Source organism: Cebidichthys violaceus, unplaced genomic scaffold (assembly GCF_023349555.1).
Source record: "Cebidichthys violaceus isolate CVI_PGR_0920_01 unplaced genomic scaffold, fCebVio1.0.p SCAF_20, whole genome shotgun sequence".
NCBI classification, from domain to species: Eukaryota; Metazoa; Chordata; class Actinopteri; order Perciformes; family Stichaeidae; genus Cebidichthys; species Cebidichthys violaceus.
Window position 1 is genome coordinate 5,760,945 of NW_027176373.1, and position 23,615 is coordinate 5,784,559.

Sequence of the window (23,615 nt, forward strand, 5' to 3'; positions counted from 1 at the left end):
CTTCAGTCTGTAGCATATGAATCAGTTTTTCATAATTGCTTTTTGTCCAGTAAATATTTAACTATAATATACAAATCAAGGCAGAATATTTAATTATTAAAGTATTACTGTAATTTCATTAGCTCTGTCCTCTGGATTGCTTTGTGTCCCTACTTGCTGATTATTTCCAGAAAGAAAAAAAACCCCTGCATTCTGCATAACATCCTAAACCATCTTTTGGATATAAAGGAAAATCAGTATGCTTGTCAGCAGTAACATGTTTTGTGTTGTTTGACTACCCCCTGCTGAGAACTCAAGGAACTGTAAAATGGAGAAAAAGGTTAACTCAGAGGTCCACATCACTAAACACCAGAGTGATGTGATGTATAGGCTCTAGTTGCCCTCACTAAAGCAGCCATCATTTATTCTGTGAGAGCAGATGAGGTTTATCACTAAAGACAGGAATTTAGAGGGATTGTATTTCAAGCCAGCAGGGTCAGCTGTCCCATTAGCCTTTTTGGACTGAGACTGATGGGGAACATTCCTGTGGGTGTGAGGTGTGGTGTCAGTGCAGGTCTAGTCTGATCTGTGCTGACATTGGGTATCAAGGAGGGTGGTGGCAGGACACGATAAGGCACTACAGAGCATTGCTGAGATGTCACAAGCCTAATTCAACAAAACAGCTGTGACAAGAGAAACCCAGATGACAACCGGTATGTTGCATCCACTCTGACCTATACCTCTGTTCCCCTAACATCCAAGACAGGTGTTTTTGCCCTATAGTTTTTCTGAGCTTATGTTTTGTTAAACACCACTATTTGTAGAATATAATTTAGATTCAAGGTTGTTAGAAATTACATTGTTGGGTCTAAGCAAAAAAATGTGGCAGTGGTGGAATGTAACTAATTCTCTAATTGCATTATTATTCTTTCCTCATGTAAAACTGTCAAACCAAACAGAAGATGAGGCCAAGATGGTCAAGGTGATGGGGGATTCCCATTTTGAGTGAGGTCAATAAGCTTCACTTAAAGGGAAACACAAAACTCAAGAGACTGAAGCTGTTTGTATTAACAAAATGTACCTTTCGGGGTATTTTTCTTGCAATTAAGATAAATCAGTGATCATTGTTCCGGAACGATACCTCAGATAGGTCAGGATTACACACTTTCATAAAACCAGCCCCTGCTGGTGCTCAACACCATATATATATATATATATATATATATATATATATATATATATATATATATATATATATATATATATATATATATATATATATATATATTCAGGTGCACTATTTATTTATTTATTACTATATACTTTTTTAATTTACAGTCTCTGGTGTTATTTAAGTAGCATTTTTATAAAAATATAAATGAAACATGTATCACCAAAATGAAAATATGATTATGATATTTTGAAGAAAAAAATAATAATACCCTCTCCATGACGTCAGGGCATACGGCCAATCAGAGCCATCTCTCTCTCCCTCACTTGATCGCTCTTTGTGCGTGCGTGCGTGCGTACGTCTGTGCGTGTGTGTCAACTAGTTGTTAGCTAGCGCTAGCTCCCCAGTTAGCTAGCTTCTTGAAACATTTTAACATAGGCACCGTTTATGCCAAGAAACAGCTGTCGTTCACCATGAGAGAAGATCTCCACTCCCGCTGTACGTCTGTCAACCTTTAATGCCAAAGACGATGGGGGGCTTTCAGACAACAACGATAAGTTAGCCAACGCCAACAAAAAGTAAGCTACAGTTTTTTTGGGGACAGGCGATTGCCTTTGCTCGCTAGCATCCTGAGAAGGAAAGCTATGAGATTTTGCACGGACTGGATGCGGAAGGAGGATATGAGGCAAAACTGGACAACTAATGCTAAGTGTAAGCTTTGCTGCGATCCAAATGTAGAAGACGTTTCACTGTGAGCACCAATCAACGTTATCAAATATATATGAAGCTAACATTAGCTAATGACGAGCAACTAACGTGCACCCAGCGATCAGCGGTAATGCTAACTTGGGTAACATTTAACGTTACCCAGCTAACGATAGAGACGTTACTCTGGTTGAAATGCTATATATATATCCGGCCTAGCATTAGCCGGTAACTAGCATCAAACACTCTGATGATGTTTAGCGTTTGTCAGCCAGTTTTCTGTAACAGTTAGTGTACTGCTGCTATCAGTTATGTGTTGTATTCAAAGAGGTGATTGAAGGCGAACAGGTCGTATTTTGCCGATCATAAATGGAGATTAAGCTAGGCTAAAGTGTCTGCTAGGTTGCTAATGTCAATCAGAAAACTTAATCTAGCACTGGCCTGGACATGAGAATAGGGCGTTGTAAGCTCTGTCATCCTGTTATACATATGATGGATACAGTAACTAACGTTATGTTATGTAATTGTTAAAAGACATCTATTGACACACTTAACACTCATTTGATTGTAGTCATTGTAACGTTAGCATGTGTCAGTATAAGGCTTGTAGTCGTCAGTTAGAAATGTCACAACAACCGCAGAAGCTGTTCAAATGATTATCTGTTTATTAAAGGTAGAAGTTCTTATGAATGATAAATGACCACGTTTCAGAGTCGAATCACCAAAAATATAGTCCCATTTATCTTGTGTTCTTTTGCTAAATGAATTCAAGATCAGCTGGAAATCAAAAGGAATCTATATCGTTTCTTAATAATCATGTGGAATTTAAGAAAGTAACTTTACTTAAAAGTAAAACAAACCTGTTATATCCACAACTGATATGTGCACTTGGACAGCTGACAGATTTCTATTACATGTAATACTTATTTTGTGATTTTCAGATGAACGTTTTTTCATACATTCAGTGGGTTACCATTGTGTCAAAAAGTCACTCTCCTGAATACCCAACAAGGATTAGGCTCGAGTGTGGCAACCTCGGTGCAGGGAGAGAGCACATAGTGGCACAAGAATATGCAAGGACTCTTGACCTCAACTGAAGTGAACATATCCAAGACACAGAACTGTCGTCCTTGATGAAACAGTCTCGGTTAACCTGCCATCCCCAATGGAAGTGCCATCGTAGACATACGATACTGTGGCTGGAACTGCTGCACAGTTTTTTGAGCTACAGCCTCGGAGGGAAGCGTTTCAGCTCTTAGTTGAACTTGAAGGCGGAGATGGGTTCCCAAGCGCTTCAGATATTGCGGCAGGGTGTGTGGGCTTCACTCACGGGAGGCTGGTACGTGGACCCACATCAGAGCACGTTCTCCAACTGCTTCCACCTCTACCTTTGGATATTTCTCCTGGCCTTCCCCTTTCTGCTGTACATGGTAAGAACGTTTTCACAGCAGGTTGATTTCAAGTTTAAGGAGCCACTAAATTCAGGCACACATTCTTATCAACAATTTGTACCCAATACATGTTTGAAACATACCTCTTATTTAGTTCTCTAGCAATGCAAACAGTATGAGAGACAACACAAACAATCACAATTTAGACCTCTTCCAACACTGCAACATTTGCATAATGAGGTGGCATTTAAAGGGAATTTGAATAATCTTGATATTGTTTTTGTTACCATCATTTGTATGAGCTGTGTTAATATTCAGCCCCCAAACTTCATGATGAAATCTGGGTGGCAGCAGGTCCTAGGAGTTCAGCAGGGCAACAACACCAGTAGTCAGACAACCGGAGAGGCTCAAAACAATTCATCAGTCACTAGAATGGAAAATGAAAGGCAATGCATCAAAATGAACATTTTAAACATCCGCTGTAGTTCTAAAACAGTACTCATGCAAAACAGTAATAAGTGAGTTGGGTCATAATAGTTGGACCAAGGAAATCTGCAATATCTAAAGTACATTCACTACTGACAGTATGGGTAAGAACTTCTAAAGTGTTTTAAACTTTGGGAGAACTGTGGATTTGTTTAAGATTTGGCCTGACCATATGTGGATGGAAATTGCCAAATCTTCATCAATAAGAAATTCAATTATTTTGGTACATAGTTTAACGTTTGAATGTCTAAATGTAGTGAAAGCCTCATTTCTACCCTGTTTGGTAAGACATTATTTAAAGTACAGTTGTCTATAAGCGTCCTAGTTGACATGAGCAATGGGAATGGGCTTTCATTATTACATAGGACTGTCTTTTCTACGATTTTACAGTTTGCCATCCACTATTGAATAATTCCTGAAACTCACTCCTCGAAGTGAACTGCATTGTCTCGTTGTTGTATTTAGTCTCAGTTGCTGTCTTCTTCACTCCCTCTCAGGCTCTTCCTCCTAGCTTGGTGGTTGCGGGCGTGTACTCCGCTGTGGTGGCAGTCTTTTTCACGGCCATTAAGGTGGTGAACTACCGGCTTCATACTATGTTCGATCTCGGGGAGATTGTGGAGAAGAAGCACGCCTCACTCACGGCCGAAGCCCCAAAGATGGAAGATGGAGATGAAGGTTCAGGTGATGGGAATCAGCACAGGTAAGTAGATGTTTTCTGACCCATTTTGGATAATAGTCATGACATCTCAATGCGGTGACATCCTTATGTGTAACGTCTTCACAGGGATAGTCATGTTGGTGTAGAGATGACTGTGTTTCGGAAGGTCAACTCCACACCTCCGGTGCGCTGTAGCTCCCAGCACTCTCTGTTTGGATTGAACCAGGTGTCGGTGAGGATTATCATATTTTATAGTTTTATTCATTCATTCTTCATTCTTCATTCTTCTGCCTCCATCATTTCTCCAATTCTATTTGTTAGGAAAGATGTGATATTTAACTTCCTACATCAAGTATGCCTCAAACAGTCATTTAGGAAAAGAATTGAGCTCTCCTGCCAATCTGCTGGGCAAATGTTTTCATTAGATCCAATGTTGATTGATTATTGATTTACATTAATATGGGTTAACTATTTAGATGCACTAACTAGTGTCGTCATGATACCAAAATTTGTCTTTGTTACAATACCTGCCTTAAGTATCAGTATACTGAAACATTACAACAGCAAACACCTAAAACATGAGGGAAAGTAAAGGAAGAATAGATGACAGAACGTGGAACAGTGTAAAAAGAGCAATTATTTGTATCGTGCATATGAGTGGAAGTGGAGTGCCGCTGCACACAGACACTGCCCCACTGTCACACGTTGATGCAACTCATTAAAATGGCTCTTATTAAAGTGTTGGTACCAATGAATGAGGGTGTTGTATCGTTTTTAACGGCAGGGTATTACGAAACGTTTGAAGTATCGGTATAACGAAAGTGTTTTTTTTTTTAATTGTCCTTGTTCAGGAGTTCTTGCCCCAGCTGGAGGATACAGGAGGCACTAACGGTAAGAATTGGAATTCTATTGTTTTCATACTGCAAACCATAACCATTTTATATTTTAAACAGTGGTATATAAGTATTAAGCTCCAGATCACTGTGAGTTTAGCCTGTGTTGAATATGCACTGTGTTTGAGTGACGTCTTACCTTTTACCTCAGATATCAAAGCGCTAATGAGGGAACAAGGAAGCAATAATGTGATTGTTACGTCAGCTCACCGAGAGATCCTACGCCAGAGGTCCCAGGACACTATTCGTAAGTCTGCTACCATTCCATGACCATAAACTAGCATCACACACCCTGAACACTGTCTAATCCTGCCAGCATGGGAACGAGTCGCGCTCAGGAGACCAGGCTATGAGAATACCAATACTGTGCACATTCCAGTGTAGGCATGGCTCTTAATACTGTCCATCTGAATGAATGATTTATAAGACTAGAAGCTATGGGTTATAGCTTCCCAAAGTGCATTTTAATCCGTTTTTTTGGCATTTGAATCTTATGTTGACCTGTTTTACTGTACAGGGGCTCCCAGTGTGGTTCAGTCTTGCATTGTTGCTGCTCTGGGAGGAGATTTCCCAGGTCTTATGGGAGTATCTGGAATGTCAGCTGGTTTTGGAGAACCTGGAGTCTGCTTGTCCATCCCACCTTCACCCTCCAGTCAAGAAGATGGAGGCGAGAAAGAACATTTGCAGGAATTGGAGGAGTTACCAGAACAACTGTCTCAACAGAGTCCTGAGGACAATGGGTTGGGGGGCGCTTATTCTCCCCTTGGCCCCTCTGCTGAATCTGAGAGCCTGGGGGACACTCCCCTTAGCCCCCTTATAAAGAGTAGCTTAAGTGAGGAGCTGAGTGAAAATCTACTGGGATTGGGCCTTGACCCTGTGGCGTTTGCACCTGGTACTGAGCACCCAGGCAGTCGCAGTGGGGTAGCACTGGCTGCCGGATCCACGGACAGCTGTTTCAGTGCAGGGGGAGCCACCACCGACCGTGAGACTCTAAGCACGGTGAGCAGTTACCGCAGTGAAAAAACGGATTCCACTCAGCTGGAAAGTCCTTCATTCAGCCAGCCCGGGCCTGCAGATGGACAGGCTTCTGCCTCTCCACCAGCAATAGGTTCTAACATCCCGAAGCCCTCAGAGGATCCAGCAGGAGAGGGGGGCAGTGATACTGACAACCTGTCAGATAGTGTGCTACTCCGCTCCCCTTCCAAAGAATTCTCCCTCAGCCAGGGGCTAGACAGGACACTTGTTGAAGGGGAGGATTTATCTCCTGTACCCTGTGATATTGCACAGCCCCGTCCTCTCCAGAACTCTTCCCCTTCAAGTAGTGGCCGCTCAGAGGTTTGTGAATTAGACAGAAATGTCTCGGTTCCACCTCTGCCCCCACCTCGGCAGGCCAATTCAGTGCCCTCAGGGCTGGCCCTGGGTCTAGTGTGTTCCGAGCCTGCTTTGCCCATATCCTCGACCCCCTTTTTACTGTCTGACCAGACCGCTCTGCAAGCCCAGCAGGTCGTGCGCCCTAAAGACTTAAAGCTGCTGCGGGCCAGCGGCAGTAGTGTGGGGCACAGGCCGGGCCGAAGGAAAGCTCCACGGCGGCGAGCTGGAGCAGGGAGCAGTAGTTTTGACTGTGGCTCTTACAGGCGTCACCACAATCACAGACAACACAGAGATTACATCCCAGTGCGCAGCCGACTGGGCGCCAAGGCCTACAGTGAAAGTTTGTTTGAGGATTCCAGCGACGACGACGATGGCAGTGACATGAGCGCCGGTTCCAGTCTTGGCTCTCAGCGCCGATACAGTTCAGATGACGACGACGACGACTCAAGTTCCTCTACCTCCTGCTACTCCCCGGACCTCGCTAACACTGGCGTCACAACCCCGCTCCCCCCCGCTGCTCAACTGCCCACTCCAAGGGAAGGGGATTTACCTGAAACTGCTGGTCCCTCACATTCTCGTGCTGCTCAGCGCTCTTCTAGCACCGCTAGTGCCAAGACTCACGCAAGAGTGCTGAGTATGGATGAGGCAGGCGGAGGCCAGAGCAACGCAGCGGCTTTGCCCTCCACTCTGCTCACGATGCCCTCCACTTCCACCCCTGCACCCCGCACCCTCACCATCTCCAAGTCTGATCTGGAGGCCCGCAGCATTCATACCGACGGCTTCCCTGGAACTCATCATCATCGGCTGGATTCCCTTGGAGGCTCTTGGACTGGCAACCAGATGGGCTGGAGGGCAGAGGAGCTGGTTGAAGAGGGAGCTGTAGGAGGAGGTGAGCTGGTGTCCACACTGTGTGTTTTAGTTCCAATAGTGCGGTCGTGTCTGTTCGGAGTGTAAGCGCTGTCGAGGGGTGTGTCCATTCGTTGCGTATGTAATGTTGCTATAAATCATTTATTTACCATAATAGACTATTACCTGATAATTAATTGTATCTACAAATTTGACAACATAGAAAGTATGTCCCTTGTTTTAGCAGTCTCTGTCCCTATTATTAATAGCCAAACATGGTTGACCATGAACACCTTAGCTTGAAGTTGGTGGGGATTTTGTGGGTGCAGTGAACATCAAATCACATTGAATGAATAATAGAGCCAGCTGTCATCAAACTTACGTTACTCTATTGGCTTAGAGTGACCTTTTTTCAACGGTGTAATTTCAACAGTGTAACCACTTAACACACCATGCAGCACTAATTGAACCACTTACAACGATGTACATTAACCTCTAATTACTTGAGGAAATCCCTAATATAGCTTATTCTTTTACACTACAGCTGAAAATCTAAATAAATGCCATATATTTGGACATAGACTCAGTAAGAGTTAACCATGCCTGGATGAATGTAGAGGAAACGATTATTAGTTGACCTTTATTCAGTTTAGTGCATACAATTGCACAATGTCTCATCGATGAGGCATTCAGGATACTTATCAATGTCTGCTTTCTAAACGCAAATGTTACAATGGCAAAAGTAAAATCCGGAAATGGGCACTTGTTAGACTGTACCCCGTACATTGACACTGTAATTCAAACCGTTGCATTGATGTAACTGATGACCCCTCTTACAGCCATGGCTCCAGAGGATGGAGGCAAACACGACTCGGTAAGCAGCGTTAAGAGGACCCAGGCCATCCGCAGGAGACACAATGCTGGGAGCAACCCTACACCTCCCCCGTCCACCATGGGCTCCCCTCCCAGGTTAGTCAATTAAGCTGAAGAGAGGCTTGTATCTGATACTTTGCATTATTTGTGCCTTTTTATTTACCCCAATCTCTAACACGTCTGCAGTAGTCAAAGCTACTGACAAGTTTACAGTTGATGGAAGTAAGAATTTGTAAACTTAATGCAATTTAGGGGAAATATTTCTGGGGATTTGCCATAAAATATATATTCTCAGCAAGTTTTTGTGTAATGAATAAGAAAATATAAATTAAAAACTTCCACTGAGGGGACATGCCAGCCTCTTTTAGAAATAACACTGCCACAATTACATGTTATAGCAAATGTTAGACATTATCATTCAACTCGTGTGTTTGTTCCTGCAGCCTTCAGGACCTCCAGCGGGCTCGGACCTCCTCTCATTCACGGACCCGCACACTTCCCTCTGCCTTACAGTTCGCCTCCTCACTTCTACTGCCCCGCAGTGGCATCCATGAGGCCTCCACCTTTGACGACACATCAGAGGGGGCAATGCACTATTTCTATGACGAGAGTGGTGAGTCAGTGGCTTTAAAGGAGTAGTTCAATATTTTGAAGAAATGTGCTTTTTTGGTTTTGATACCACCTTTATGTCTGTCCTTTCTAAATACAACGCTACAGCAGGAAACTATTAGCTTAGCTTAACATTGTTGGTATAAGTGCAATGATAACAAGACATTTAACTTTTAACATAAGCTTTTACCAGGGATAGAAGAGTAACGTTTCCATTTTCAATGGCAGGAGTTAGATGTAGATGTAGATAAAATGCTTTAAAAACAACCTTAAACAACAAAAACACAAGTGTGTTGTGTGTTTGTTCTACAAATGTGTCCAGATTATTTCCTGTTGAAAGTATTCCATTTCAGTTTTCTGTCTGTTGTTGAACAGGAGTGAAGCGGTCCTACACATTTGGACCTGGTGGAGGTGGTTATGAAGACCCAGTTCAGTATGTTATAGTTTTTGCCCCTTTTTCCAAGACTATCAGAGTTCATTTGCTGTTAGAAAGTCATGACTAAAAACTTCACTTATTGCCATAATATTTCACACTTGCAGGGAAAGGGAGAGACAGTCCCAGTCCTCAAGCTTCACCTCCACCGAGGTCCAGGAAGGAGCACCAGTGCTGTCCATGCCGCAGCCGAGACCTGTGGTTATACAGGGCATGCTGGTGCGCAGGGTGCCTCTGGAAATGCCTGAGGTTAGCAGTCTTTGATGTTTGATGTGGCAGATTATTCCTGGTAGAAATGTCATGTAAATAAGCCAGGACTCTCTCTACCTGAAAGGAAGCTATCACAGGTTCTCTTTGTTGTCTCTTCTTCTGAATTAATCACTAATGTCTTACCTCGTCTCTAGTTTGATCTGGATCACGAGTCTCTACAGGAGTCCCAGGAAAACACTCTGATGATCGAGGAGAAAGCGAAACCCAAACAGTACTATCGCTTTTGGGTGCTGCCTGGAAAGTGGCTGAGGGTTCGATATGATCGCCTGGCTCTTCTGGCCTTACTGGACAGGTGCGCTGAAACGTTGTGCAGTAGAGGAGAGAGAGAACTCTTGAGCTTATTTTAATCAAGTTGTGTATCACATGGCCAGTAGTTAACATTTCATGGTAATTATTTTTTCCAGATACTGTGATTTATATTTATTTATAGAAAGCAGTGAAATAGTGGGATCAAACTATTATTAGGTTGTCCAAATATTGATTTCTCTGCTGTTACCAGGAACCGCCGTGTGGGAGAGAACGTGTTTGCTGTGGTGCTGGCCAGTCTGGTGGCCTTCCTGGGGTTCCTACTGCTGCTCCAGGACTTTTTCAGGGACATCTGGGTCTTCCAGTTCTGCCTGGTCATTGCCAGCTGCCAGTACTCTTTGCTGAAGGTACCTTACCTTACCTCATCTTATTAGTTTTTTTTGTTGTTCTACTATATATGAAGTGTTTTTAATACTGTATACAATATAATACACGATACAACGTATCTTGTGTGTGATGTCTCCACCTTTCAGTGTTGCTTTGTTTTTTTTTTAATGCAACTGTGTGAGACATATGAAGCTTAATATCCCTGCCTCTTTGTTTCAGAGTGTACAACCAGATGCAGCTTCTCCCATGCATGTGAGTCCTGGTTACACCTTTTTTACATGCTACAATATACTTCAAGCACAAACCTAAACACACGTCACCTTGTTGTTATTGTTGTTGTGTGTAATTGTGGCTCGTCTCTTGTCTGGCGGTAAACAGGGCCATAACTGGATCATTGTGTACAGTCGACCGGTCTACTTCTGCTTGTGCTGTGTGATGATCTGGATCTTTGACCTGTCTGGGCGCTCTGGCAGCCTGCAACCCTTCTCCCTCTATGGTGTCACCTTCTTCTCTGCTCATTTCCTGCTCTGTGTCAGGGACATGCTCATTGGTTAGTTTTTATACAATTTTTACATTTGTATTGTTCTTGGTGTGCAGGTCACCACGCTTTGATAATGTCTATATTTGATATTGGAGTGATATTTTACTCAGAGAATAGCTATGAATATATATATATATATATATATATATATATATATATATATATATATATATATATATATATATATGTGTCCCATCAAGACATCCCATTCATACTGCAGATAGTAGTTTAAGTTTCACAAAGATAGATTTCGTGGTTTTGTGTTTGCGCTGTATTTCCACCAGCTTCACCTTTTTTTTTTTCTTTTAGCTTTTTAACCTTTTTTTCCCCCCCATTTTTGTCCCCCCCAACAGTGTTTGCCTTGTGTTTCCCGGTCATTTTCCTGTTTGGGTTGCTACCTCAGGTCAACACTTTTGTGATGTGTCTGCTGGAGCAGATCGACATGCACATTTTCGGTGGAACTGGTAAGAACACGTCAACACAGACAGGATGATGTGTGGAAGAGAGAGAGAGAGAAACGTTATAGCATCTTAAGACCAGATCAGATGTCTTTAGTTCTGATGTTTTCTCTGTGTCTCTTCCCTCAGCCACTACCAGCCCCCTCTCATCTCTGTTCAGCCTCATACGCAGCGTGTTGGTGGCTTCTCTGCTGTATGGATTTTGCCTCGGCGCAATCAACGTAAGTGGAACCGAGACGCATCTTTTTTTTTTTTTCCCTGTTTCTGAGATTCTGATCAGAGTAGCAATTGATGTGGACAATCCCTAATTTAATATTTTATTTCTTCACATTAGGCACCTTGGGGAGATGCCCATGTGCCAGTACTGTTCTCTGTGTTTTGTGGACTACTCCTGGCCTTATCCTACCACCTCAGCCGCCAAAGCAGTGACCCCACCATCCTGTGGTCCGTACTCAGCCTGTGTAAACTTTGATGCTACCGCTCTGCTTTTCGTTTCATTTCTCACGGTTCCTTTTTTTTTTTCCATGTTTTTACCTCTTACACCAGGTCACTGGTCAGGTCTAAATTATTCCCAGAGTTGGAGAACCGAACACCAGAAGAACCCCCTGTGGAGATCAAGGACCCTCTGCCTGAGAAGCTGCGTAACTCTGTGGTAAAGATCACCGCTCACTACCACAGTTTCACTTTTAATTTCATGTTGTCAAGTCTTTTTACAGTCTTGTGCCTCCTCACTGCTTTCTGTAGAAAGAGATTCTTCATTCAGACCTGGTCATGTGTCCCCTCATGGCTGTGATTACCTTCGCCATCAGTGCCAGCACAGTCTTCATTGCTCTTCAAGTTAGTTGGAGCAGGGTTTATGACCCTATTCTTACAACACATTTCTCCATTCACTAAAATAAATGTCCACAGATTTTTTTTCCTGCTAATTTCCCTTTTGATCCGCAGCCTGCTCTTAGCTTCGTCTTGTACATCCTGGCCGGAGTTGTGGGCTTCATCACACACTATCTCCTGCCGCAACTCCGCAAGCAGCTGCCATGGTTCTGCCTGGCTCACCCTGTGCTCCGCTCTAGAGAGTACAGTCAGTTTGAGGTCCGAGGTGAGTGTCTGATTTCTTTTTTTTGAATCTACACTCAGATACGCAAAAAGAAGCATGGGGAAGTATCGTAAAGGTAAGAGAAGAAAACCTACCAATACCTAAGTGAACATTAAAAGTGTTGGAGTAAATGATGGAGTAAATGAAAAGCAGTAAGATTTCTAGTTGAAGTGCTCTTCAGAAAGACACCTAACCTCAAATGTCTTTAGGGGAGCTTCAAAGAGTGCAACAGCCCTAAACTGTCTAATTATTTTAAATAATTAAATGGCTGCATATTTCAAATATCACAGATGTACTACTCAACAACATCAATAGTGCCTAAGTGGCTGAATTACAACTGAAAGACCTAGATTTTGTTTATTTAATCTCAAGGTTTTCTAGTATTTGAAATGCTAGGGATGTCAGAAATAATACGGCCATATCACCCAATGTATAAACATCTTGTAAAACATTTTTCAGTTTAAATAATTTTCTGCCAGATTTATTTCACAGCCGTGCAAAGCTCATGGTGGTTTTGCTTTTTGTTTGCCCCAGATGCTGCTCAGTTGATGTGGTTTGAGAAGCTATATGCGTGGCTTCAGTGTGTGGAGAAATATTTCATCTACCCGGCTGTGGTGCTTAACTCCCTGACGACGGAAGCTCGAACTGTGGGCCAGCACCACAAAGATCTGGACATCTAGTAAGCCTTTCCTGATTCTGTCTCCATACATTATGCTGTTCTCCAGCTCCACTCCCTGGTGTGGGGGTGGGGGTGGGGGTGGGGGGGTGGGGGTGTGTGGGTGTGGGTGTGGGTGTGGGTGTGTGATAGCACATAAAATGAATAGACACACTGAACCACCCCCAGGTGTATTACTCCCTGCAGATGGTCCTCAGTAGCACAAGATACATCAAATATATTCTCTCATTAGTTTCCCCTCTTCATCTTGTAGACCAGACAGTCTGTATAGTAGTCCATGTAAACGTGAATAGGGGAGAACCAGGACTGAGCAGACTTTCAGATTAGAAAGTTCAGTGTTGAAGCTTTAGCACATTCAGGCAACTGCTTAAATTTGGGTTTCTCCATCTCATTTAATTCCTTACTCGATCGTTTTGTGTCACTGATTTCCTTTCTCCCTCCGTCTGTTTCTTGACACCCCCCCCAGCAGCCGAGCCCTGTTCATCTCAGTAGCAGGCATGAAGTTGCTGCGTTCATCTTTCTGTGCTCCATCGCAGCAGTACGTCACGCTGTGCTTCACCACACTCTTCTTCCAGTTTGACTATCCACACTTCTCGGAGACCTTCCTAATCGACTACTACTTCATGTCCATTCTCTTCAGCAAGGTACGGATGCGAACACCTTGTCCTCTCAGAATTTTTAGAACAGATATTATTAGATAACATTTTATTCTATTCTAGTAGCAGTTTATTTTGCACCTTGGACATCTTAATGTAAAAGAATAACTTAACACCTGGCTGAAGAGCCCTCTCTGTGCCCACATAGTGTCTGTGTAGTGTTATGAATACAGTTGTCCATGTGGTTTTTAATGTCTTTGTCCTTTGACTTCTCAGATGTGGGACCTGCTGTACAAGCTGCGCTTTGTGTTGACTTACATCGCCCCCTGGCAGATCACCTGGGGCTCTGCCTTCCATGCCTTCGCTCAACCCTTTGCTGTTCCCCGTATCCTTCAGCTTCTTTGATTTTATTTTGATTTAATTATGTTGTGTCCTTTTTTTTTTTACTGTATAATACCATCTAATACAATAGAAACATCCCTAACTCGTGTTACTCCAGACTCGGCTGTGCTTTTTGTTCAGGCCATCTTTTCTGCGATCTTTTCTACCCCTCTCAATCCCGTCCTTGGCAGTGCAGTGTTTGTCACTTCCTACACCAGACCTGTAAAATTCTGGGAGAGAGACTACAAGTATGTTTTTTATAAAAAAAAAAAAAACTGTGCAAGTGTGAAATTGCATTTCATTAAGTCTAGATATAAAGCATTTTCATTCATTTCTAATGCTACGTTGTCATATTTTCAGCACCAAGCGTGTCGATCATTCCAACACCAGACTTGCCACCCAGTTAGACCGCAACCCAGGTATGTCATAACACTCTCTCATTACCGCTATTTGACTCATTTATTTTGATTCTGTTCTTATGGTGATGGTCTGTTTTTTTCCCTTAAAGGTGCCGATGACAACAATCTGAACTCTATTTTCTACGAGCACCTGACGCGCTCTCTACAACACAGCCTGTGTGGAGACCTGCTGCTTGGCCGCTGGGGCAACTACACCACAGGCGACTGCTTCATCCTCGCCTCGGACTACCTCAACGCTCTGGTGCACATAGTCGAGATTGGCAACGGCCTGGTCACCTTCCAGCTGAGGGGTCTCGAGTTCAGAGGTCAGCAGTGAGGGATGATGGGGGCTGACAATGTTTGTAGCTTACGGAGCGAGCTCAGTCTGAGTTGTTTACGTGCTGTTTGAACATGACACCTGGGGGGGGTATCTGTCAAGTTCTCTCAAGGATAGCATTTATTTATAGAGATCAAGCTCTGGTGGCCCAGTCAATCGTATTTATATGAAAAGAGCCAACACGGTCAAGATAATCGTTAAAAAAAAGGCTAGATGTAGGCTTTTATGGTGGAAAATCATAGATTCTGAGCTATCTTAAAATTTAATTTTGATTTTTATGCACGCACAGAGGATAGTTATTCTTGTAGTCTCGTATTTAGTCCAGTCGAATGATGGAAAATTGTTTTTAATTCTTGTTGTATGTCTATTTGCTTTGCCTAATGACTTTACAAGTATGTACAAGAAAGCTGTTTCATTGTTTCCCACAGGATTTTGTGGGCCTCACATCGAGGGGGGCATGCTTCCCCGGAAGATTATTTAGTACATTTTAACGTTAAATGCATCAGTCCGGTGCACTTTGTGAGCAGAATGTTAAGCTAATACGGCTGGAGCTAGCTAGCCCTCCCGTTGAGAAGTGTTAAAATATTTTCAGTTCATTATGAAACTGTGGGGCTGCCACAGTTTAGTTAATCACTGTGAAATACTGGTATATGCTCTGCAGCTGATCCTCATCTGCTTCACATCTGTCCAGGTACCTACTGTCAGCAGAGGGAGGTAGAGGCCATCACAGAAGGGGTGGAGGAGGATGAGGGCTGCTGCTGCTGTGAACCTGGTCACCTTCCCCACATGTTGTCGTTCAACGCTGCCTTCGGACAGCGCTGGCTGGCTTGGGAGGTGGCCGCCACCAAGTACGTGCTCGAGGGCTACAGTATCAGCGACAACAATGCAGCTTCGATGTTGCAAGTATTCGACCTCCGTAAGATTCTCATCACGTATTATGTCAAGGTAAGCCACTGATCAACAGAATTCTTTGTTTTCTTAGATCATGCTTCTTGCTAACGCTTGACATGTCTACACTTGGTACAGATATCTGGTTAAATGTCCCATTGCTGCAATAATTTTTTAATTTTGAAGATCCAATAGCAATGTGAAATGTGCACACACTTGCCTTTCATGCAGTCAGACTGTTGAAATGATAACTGAAATTGTAGCCAGTAGCCTCCATGTTAAAATGTTTATTATTGGATACTTTGGTCACGCGTTCGTTCCCTCAAACAGAGCATCATCTACTATGTGAGTCGATCTTCTAAGATGGATGAGTGGCTGACTAATGGGACCATTCAGGAGGCTCTACGGCCTTGTCTCGGCTCCAACTACGTAGACAGTGACCCCACCTTCAACCTGAACATCGATGAGGACTATGACCACAGGGCCTCTGGCATTACCTCCTCCTCATTCTGTATGGTTTACCTGGACTGGATTCAGTATTGCAACAGCCGGCGTCAAACGGTCAGACTCTCTACAGCAGTTACTCTAGAATCCCACATAGCTCAGGGCTCTCATTTATAACACTTTCTAAATTATGCATTTTTTTTTTTCTTGGCTCACACCATTTTCATCTTTTGCACGGACATAAACTTTAATATCTATCAATATTCTAAACCTTGGCTGAGCTGTAACCACATGTAACCTGCTCACCCAAATATTCTCCCTACAAATCAAGAAATTTGTTTGAATCTTTTGAAACAGAAAAGTGGAAATGGAATTATTGAGACATATTTGAAGAGTGTAGGTATGGGTTTCTATATTTTCCAACATGTGATGGAACTTTACTAAATGTAGACAGGAGCTGCTTGTTTTGTTTCAGCCATACAGACTAATATGACCGTTATTACCATCCAATTTCATGTTGAGTCTTTGAGGTTTTTTTGTCTCCATTTTGTACAAAATGAAAGAAGATTCATAGACATTACATGACTAATATATTGTTTATCTTGTGATCAGAATAGAAGTTTAAAAATTAAAAAAATCCTGATACAAGCTGAGTAGTATTTGTAGAACAAAAATGTACAATATTTGATAATTTATCTTCTCGATTGTGTTGTAGCCGGTGACTTGTGAAAGAGATTCTCCACTTGTCAACCTCTGTTTTGGGCTGTGCATCCTGGGCAGACGAGCTCTGGGCACGGCCTCCCACAGCATGTCTGCAAGGTAAGGCCACACTACCCTGTCTCTCACTGTGGCTAATACCACCTGTCACTACCCAAACATGCAAGAGTTGTTGTTTATCTGTTTGACAGCTTGGAGCCGTTTCTCTATGGCCTCCATGCACTCTTCAAGGGAGACTTTCGGATCACGTCTCCCAGGGATGAATGGGTGTTTGCAGATATGGACCTGCTGAACCGAGTTGTGGCACCAGGAGTGCGGATGTCCCTCAAGTTGCACCAGGTAGAAGGAGAAGAAGACAACTGGGCCTGATGGGTAGAATAATGACAGTTTTGTCCCTGAACTGAGACCGACCCTGTATTCTGCGTTTCCTCAGGACCACTTCACATCTCCAGATGAGTATGAGGATCCGATGGTGCTGTATGACGCCATCACTGCCAATGAGGAGAAGATGTTGATATCTCATGAGGGGGACCCCGTGTGGCGCAGCGCTATTCTAGCAAACATGCCTTCACTGCTGGCATTGCGCCACATCATGGATGACGGCAGCGACGAGTACAAGATCATCATGCTTAACAAGAGGTTCCTCAGCTTCAGAGTCATCAAGGTCTCAGCTCATACTCTTTGTACTTGGTGTCTTGTTACCTCTGGGCTGTTTGTGGCTTGCTGTATTGGTTTATTGGTTATTAATTCTTATTTTTCTATGAAATTCAGTTGCTTTTCCCACCCTTGACCAGATGAGGGTTATTTTATCAATACTTAGCCCATCCATCCCTGCTCTCGACTGACGTCTCTCTACCGCCCCCTACAGGTGAACAGAGAGTGTGTGCGCGGGCTGTGGGCGGGGCAACAACAGGAGCTGGTTTTCCTCCGCAACCGTAACCCAGAGCGTGGCAGCATTCAGAATGCCAAACAGGCCCTAAGGAATATGATTAACTCCTCGTGTGACCAGCCCATCGGCTACCCCATCTACGTGTCCCCCCTCACCACCTCGTACGCTGGGGGGCACAGCCAGCTCCGGTCTGTGTGGGGAGGACCTGTCAGCCCTCACAACATTTACACCTGGCTCATCAGTAGCTGGGACAGGTACGTGGTCGAAACTTCATGTTCTATAAATGTACACACAAGTCGTAGCGGTACAATGTAATATACGTCTCTCTCTCTCTCTCTCTCTGCAGGTTACAGAAAGGTTGCGGTGCTGGCTGTAACAGCGGAGGAAACATTGAGGACTCGGACTGTGGTGGCGGCTCCACCTCCATCTCCACCAACCCAGCCGTCCACACCACCCAGAGTACACCCGCCTCCAGCCTTCCACAACCACACATCACCACTGTCCAGCCCTTCATGGGTAAGACGTGAAACCAACCACTGCTTCTGTTTTTATAAACCAATATAGTAACAAGGTTATTAATGATTGCTAAAATAGTTAAACTGTTCTCTTTTGTTGTTTTATGTCGTAACATTCAACAATGGCTGCTTCTAGTCAATAAGTTGAGCTGGACATTGAGATGATTCGTGCTTTGCATGGCCCTGATTGCAAGCTGAGTAATTGTTATTTAGACCTTTTAATATTGTAATATTGACTAAATAAAATTGCTCTCGTGGATTTCAGGTACAGACAACCCTGTAGGTCCAACCCAGAGCTGGCCTCACCACCCCCAACCTCTCCCATTAGCTCTGCTCAGCCAATCAGAGGGCAGGATGGAGGCAGGACTGCTCACATCCCTACAGCGAACATCCTCCATCCAGGGGCTCCTCGGCCAGCAGCTCTCCAGCTCCCAGCTCTCCTTCAGCAGCTCTCTGGCTCCGCCTTCTCTGCCAGGCCCAGAGCGCTTCTGCCCAGCGAGCCTCCTTGAGAACTCGGGCCACAGAGCAGGCCAGCGGGCTGGCCTCGGCCAGGTCAGCGGGCTACACTATGAGAGCCACTTTAGCAAGTGGAGTTTTTCAGGCAGAAAGGGCTTTAACGGACCAGCTGCAGTGGAGGGGGATGGAGGAACAGTACAGACCATACGCACACAGGTGAGAAGGCTGCTGGTTTGTTTACTTGTTCCCTCATTTGTAACTTTAGTTTTCCAGCCCATAGAAGCTGTGACCAGGATCTCTCTAGATCCCTTTGGCCGGCTCACTTTTCCATTTAAGATGCTAAAATTGGGCATATAGGCCAAGTGTGGGTGTGAAGGTGTTCAGTGGGTGTTGCCATTTGGCAAAAAGGAGGTGTAGCATTGAGAGTGGCCTGTAACAAAAAGACGCACAACTTCTAAACAGATTCACATACTATGGTTGAACTCATGAATCGTTTCTCTGAGACTTTTTTTTGGAAGGCATCATTGCACTCCTGCCATGAGGTGAAGTGTGATTTGCGCAGTATTTATTTAAGCAATTATTTCAGATTTTCTTAGAAAAGGCTCAATTTGGAACAGTTTTATATACAGACTAGGACAGTAACATTATGAATATTGCCTGAATACCTACTGGATTTATATTGCATGCTTTATTTACAGCAATCAACATACTCATGATTCAAAGTGCAAGACAGCTTAATAATTTAATTTAAGCTGTGACTAAATAGTTTCAAAATTGTTGCAGTTGAGGAACACAATCAGGAAGTTGGAGAACTATGCGATGCTTTGTTGAACTATGATCAAAATTGCTGAGCAAGTCCTCGCTGTACCTGTATTAATTACATTTGATTTGCTTTGTTTGGACTCTGATCTTGCTGTTTGACATTGAGACTGTTGATATGCAAACTTGGGCTTTTCATTCCCTGTCTTGTCAGCAGAGACGCGTTGGTGATAAATATAAACCCCGCACAATGCTTTCATGCTTCTGACATTATGTTTTTCAGTGGAAGTGCTGATTTTCTTCAATGAACTTTAAAAACATCTCTTCACAGCCTACTCCTCCTGCACCCCTACAAGAGACCAGTCTAACACAAGATCCTCTGGGAGCTGCTCAGATGATGGATCCAACCCTGCTGACTGTAGGGGACCCCCCCACCCCCCGAGAGGAATCCACAGAGCTGCCTTTACTCGAGCACCTGCGCTGAGTCTGCACCCAGAGTGACATGCTTTGCAGTGAAAGCACACCACAGCTGAATCTGGACCGGACCTGACCAGACTCCTTCTACCTTCTGGACTCATTCCATCAACCCTCCTTTAACTAGCTCAACGGCCCACTACATGGATGGATTTGGTTATATACTCATTTCCCGTCTACTTGTCAGCCAAAGGAGTTAAACATCGGATAGCATGCTGAACTGATGCACGTCAGATCATAGAAGGATTTCAGCCAACCTGTTAATTCCAAAGTCAGCTTTCATCATTGCTCCTGATGATATACTCATTCGTAACTTTGTTTTCAGACAAAGGCACTCAGTGTCTCTACGGACAACCTTTCGGTTGCAACAGTAGTGAAAGGCTAGTGCAATTATAAGGGATATTTTGCTTGAGGATTGATTATTTTTCTATACTGGAGAATAGAAAATCGCTTCTAACTTTCTGTTACTTGACATCTGCAGCAGTTTTTTTTTTTTTTTTTGCGTAACCAATCAAAAAAAACAACATTACTGCTGTATGTGCAAGTGAAGCATATGTGGAAACCATGATAAGCCTTGTTTTGTTTTTCATCCTCACCGGATCCACAGTTGCGTGTCAAACAATGTACACAGTACACCGTTTCTGGAGCCTCTGCTTCTTCTTCTTCTTCTTCTTCTTCTCTGCACATTATACATATTCAACAAGAAAGAAACACACACCCTACCAAAATGTCATCCTTGTCCTCTGGTCTCTTTCCTACAGAGGTGCCTGACAACATCAACACTCAACAGTTCTGTCTTGGAGCAAGTTTCAGGGGTTAAAAAACAAAACCTCCCTTCCGTCCCAGCCAAAATGTGGTGCTTTAACCGCTAGTTTACATTCTATTTAGGCCTGGACACGAGTCCTGAATCCGACTAGCAGCACGGAGGAGCGGGGAGACTTTGGACAGAGCTGGTGCCCTTTGATCAGGATCAAGCGGAGGGCGATTCCAATCTCTGGAAATTGTGTTGATCACAAACCTACATACTAGGAGTGTTAGAAACTTAAAGCCTTTTTTTTTTTCTGTGAGTGGAATGTCCTCTATTTTAATACTTTACTTGAAGAATGATGAGTTCCTCTGTGTTTAAGGTGCGCCATGTTTATTTTCTTTGGATGAGGGATCAATGAGGCCCTCTCTGATCAGATCCACTCAGCTCATGACTTTGTCAATATAAGGGACCCAGGCTGCTTTGTGTTGGGAGCTCTGTTTTCTTTGCCTGCAGTATGGCCCTCCTGTTACTATACTACTGCTTCTGCATCTCCTGCTACTACTAATATACCCACTACTACTGCTGTTTCTACAACAGTCAAATCCAGCGTTTTAGTTGGAAATACACAAAGTTTAATAAATACTGAAAGCAAAGGTGGAATATTTATTTGATTAATATTGTCTCACAGATATCTTTAACTGCGTTCGTCAATATGGTGTAATGTATCGAATTGGAAATATGCCTTCTGTCAACTGCACCCTCCCACCCCTCCCTCAATTTTATTGTCATCACATTTGTATCATCTCACCAATGGCTGTCTTTTTATTTTTGTAATACAGTATAACTGGAAGTATTCCTGAGAAATTACTTTAAGTTGGTTTCTTTCCCGCTCCTGTACTCTTTGTTCCACCACTTGGAAAAGCAAAATTTGAAATACTGATTGAGGGTTGAAGCAAAAAGGAGCTGGCAGTCGACCAAATTCGGCCCCAAATGTTTCCCCACATCAGCGGCGTGGTCCCCACATGTTGTCTGCAGTACTTGAATGTTTCTGAAATAACATTGTGCTGTACCATTAATCGCTTCTGAGAGATAATTTGGTGAGAAAACAGTGTTCCCCTCTAGGAGACTTGAAAGGAGGCCAGCGTTCTCAGGGTCTATAATTGGAAATAAATTTACTTTTTCTGCAGGAAGACTTTTTGTTCAGAAGGAGGAAACCCAGAAGGGAGGGATAAAAAAAAAAAAGTGTCACGATAATGAGGCAATTTGAGCACTGGCCAGGTCACATTGACGCTACAAAAGATGCCCCCCCCCCCCCCAAAACAGCGTTTTGCTCTCTATGGGTTACAATATGTTCCGCATGCTGTTAAATCCACATATTTGTTGAACCACTTTGTCTTTGCAGGGGTATTTAAGCTCTTTACAACATCTGAACAAGGGACACAAAGTATAAAGCTTTTTTTTTTTTTTTAACCTTTTTAAAAAATATATTTTTAGCAGCTGTGATATTTCAGTCAGTCTCGGCTGCGACAGGTGAGAAGTGCGTCAGTATCCCTCTAAAAACACGTTAGGAACTCCCTTGACTCAGGAAAATAGACTTTCTGATGAGTACTTTTTTCAGTTTTTGACTCTTCAGTCATTTTGTTTCCATAGCAACATGGAGTAATGTTTTTTTTCTTTGCTGGGAGTGTGGAAAGCACAAGTTAACAGACAGATCTGGGTGTCAATAACAAAGGGATTTCTTAATCTCTTAAATGATGTACAGCATGTTTCTTATATAAATATATATTTAAAATACAAATCTATTTTATTATTATTGGATTTAGGGTTATTTTACATTTAAGACACTATGTTGAGATTTAGGGGAGGGACTCTTGTGTTTACCCATCAGAGGCGAGAGCTGAGTGGAGAGAGGCACTCTTCCAATTGAAATGTGCAGTTTGGGAAGAATCAAATACTTTTGCACAAAGTGTATCATACACCATCCCACTTTATCATTTTATTACTTTAGTTATTTTGGGAGGGGAGTCTTTATTTAAGAACTTAAGTGGATGTTCAATGTTCTGTACAGTTTTTTATGTGATTTTTTTTTTTCTCCTATTTAAATTAAAGGTTTTTGTGTCATCGTTTGCAATTCAACTGCTGTAAGTAATTTCATTTTCCTTTTTAACTTTTTACACGAGTAACCACAAGACTTTGCCTTAAACCTAAATGAGAATGTTAACCCTGCATTAGTACTATAGTGCTGAATCTCTGGCCGACAAACTGTCTTTCGGAAGTTACAGCTTCCTCAAGCTTCCTTCCAACCATGCCGTCGGGAAGGAAGCAGTGTAATGTCCCCAACTTAACACATTTTGGTGAGTGAAAACTAGCATGGTGATTTCCGGAGGGGTCCCTTGACCTCTAACCTCAAGATATGTGAATTAAAATGTACAGACATGCCCACTTTATGACAATCTCATACAGTTGTGGACAAAAACATGCAGTTGTTTGCATGCAGTATAAATGTGTTTTTTGGCCTATTCTAAAAATAGAGTATTTGAATATTTCTGCATACCGGGCTCCCTAAACACCATAAATTGGGTATGTCTACAAAAGTGAGACTTGTGGATCCATTGAGCCCAATTGTATTCATGTGGGATGGTGTTAGTCCTCACAGTAGCCATTTCACCAGACCATTTTTTGAAAATGAAAAAGTATTAAGTTTATAAATCAATTTACCGACAAGGCCTTAAAAAAGTCTTGATGGCCAAGACTTCTGAAGTAATAAACTCTGTAGCTTATTTTCAATATGTATATTTGTCAAGAGGTAGTATGCTAAAGTTTGCAACAATTTAATTATTGTGCAGGTGCGTGGTGAGATTTTGTTGAGTTTATGTAATCCTATTAGATTTGACATCACTGATAGGACACTGATGCTCATTGACCCA

General features: G+C 43.0%; 1 protein-coding gene across 4 annotated transcripts; it reads left to right on the top strand.

The window, feature by feature from the left end:
• Nucleotides 1-1,544: 1,544 nt before the first annotated feature.
• Nucleotides 1,545-22,814, top strand: LOC137876350 (pecanex-like protein 3). Of its 4 annotated transcripts, none has more exons than XM_068715843.1 (36): nt 1,545-1,861; nt 2,797-3,285; nt 4,230-4,432; nt 4,517-4,622; nt 5,242-5,281; nt 5,435-5,530; nt 5,801-7,543; nt 8,340-8,469; nt 8,817-8,986; nt 9,358-9,415; nt 9,523-9,664; nt 9,820-9,977; nt 10,185-10,338; nt 10,538-10,570; nt 10,697-10,868; nt 11,213-11,323; nt 11,447-11,538; nt 11,652-11,761; nt 11,864-11,969; nt 12,062-12,154; nt 12,263-12,413; nt 12,945-13,089; nt 13,553-13,730; nt 13,959-14,067; nt 14,182-14,311; nt 14,424-14,482; nt 14,572-14,787; nt 15,490-15,743; nt 16,017-16,247; nt 16,846-16,949; nt 17,039-17,186; nt 17,281-17,511; nt 17,716-17,990; nt 18,083-18,252; nt 18,517-18,923; nt 19,798-22,814. In XM_068715843.1, exons 2-36 carry the CDS (start codon nt 3,133-3,135, stop codon nt 19,948-19,950), a joined length of 6,831 nt encoding a protein of 2,276 aa, XP_068571944.1. In that variant the 5' UTR covers nt 1,545-1,861; nt 2,797-3,132; the 3' UTR covers nt 19,951-22,814. The 4 variants fall into 4 exon arrangements, with proteins under 4 accessions (XP_068571944.1, XP_068571947.1, XP_068571945.1 ...); XM_068715846.1 differs by having other exon boundaries at nt 13,556-13,730; XM_068715844.1 differs by having other exon boundaries at nt 1,545-1,728.
• The last annotated feature ends 801 nt before the right edge of the window (nt 22,815-23,615 follow it).